The sequence below is a fragment of the Egretta garzetta genome, unplaced genomic scaffold (genome assembly GCF_000687185.1).
Source record: "Egretta garzetta isolate BGI_Z169 unplaced genomic scaffold, ASM68718v1 scaffold1257, whole genome shotgun sequence".
Classification (NCBI taxonomy): Eukaryota; Metazoa; Chordata; class Aves; order Pelecaniformes; family Ardeidae; genus Egretta; species Egretta garzetta.
The window spans coordinates 154,391-155,554 of NW_009260151.1; the positions used below are offsets into that span (position 1 = coordinate 154,391).

General features: G+C 63.7%; 1 protein-coding gene across 1 annotated transcript in view; it reads left to right on the forward strand.

Moving 5' to 3' along the window:
* Positions 1 to 1,164, forward strand: part of HK3 (hexokinase 3) — a 19,443-nt gene that overhangs the window by 3,401 nt on the left and 14,878 nt on the right. Inside the window, exons 6-9 of the mRNA XM_009641716.2 lie at positions 33 to 128; positions 215 to 314; positions 398 to 581; positions 752 to 907. Of these exons, the coding sequence (XP_009640011.1) occupies positions 33 to 128; positions 215 to 314; positions 398 to 581; positions 752 to 907 (536 nt within the window). The remainder of the gene's footprint in view (positions 1 to 32; positions 129 to 214; positions 315 to 397; positions 582 to 751; positions 908 to 1,164) is intronic.

The following is a 1,164-nucleotide window of genomic DNA, read 5'->3' on the forward strand; positions in this document are numbered from 1 at the left end:
AGGCCAACAGCTCAGCCACATGCTCTCCACAGGCCGAACTCCTCTCCTGGTCCAAGGGCTTCAGCTGCAGTGACGTGGAGGGGAAGGACGTTGTGCAGTTGCTGCAGTCGGCCATCAACAAGCAGAAGGTGGGGGGCCCGTGGGGCCGGGGGGGCCTAGCTGGGGGCTGCCCCCGTGGAGGGGCTGATGATGCTCTCTCTTTGCCCCTGGCCAGCTCTGCAACGTGGACGTCGTTGCCCTGATGAATGACACCGTGGGCACCATGATGACCTGCAGCATGGGGGGGAAACCCTGTGAGGTCGCCTTGGTCGTGGGTGAGCAGTGGGCACCCTGCGTGCCAGGGTGGTGTGTGCTGCGGGGGGGCTGCGCCGGTGCTCACCCCCATCGCTCCCCGCAGACACGGGCACCAACAGCTGCTTCATGGCCGAAGCACAGCAGGTGGAGATGGCGGAGGAGACCAGTGGGCAGATATGTGTCAACACCGAGTGGGGCTACTTTGGGGACGATGGCACCCTGATCGACATCCTGACCCCCTACGATCAGCGTGTGGACCAGGAATCCTCCAACCCTGGGGAGAAGAGGTGCTGCCACCCGCCAGAGAGGGCAGGGTCCCCGGGGCTCCCCGTCTACCCCTGAGCATGACAGACCCCACCAACAGGAGCAGATGGCACCTGTGATGCTCCTGGGTGCTCTCAAAGGGCCAAGGGCTGCCAGGGGGGGATGACCGACCCCTTGCTTGGGCTGCACATAGATTTGAGAAGCTGGTGGGCAGCCTGTACCTGGGGGAGATCGTCAGGCACGTGCTGACCGCCCTGGCTGCAGAGAAAGCACTCTTCATTGGGAGCAATACCGCTGTCCTGAGAACCAAGGATGTGCTTAAGACCCAGCAGGTCCTGGAGATCATCAGGTCAGTGTCTGGGAACCAGGAGCTGCCACAGGGAGTGGGGGGCAATGACGGGTGAGCCGGGGGCCCCGTAGGCCAGTGCTGTGCTCTCCCTTGCAGCAATGAGGCAGGTGTGACCAATACAAGGAAGATTCTGGGTGCTCTGGGGCTACAGCCGAGTGAGCAGGATTGCTTCCGGGTGCATCATATCTGCCGGGTGGTGGTGAGCCGTGCTGCCGGACTCTGCGCTGCCGGGCTGGCTGCCATCCTCAGCCCCCTGG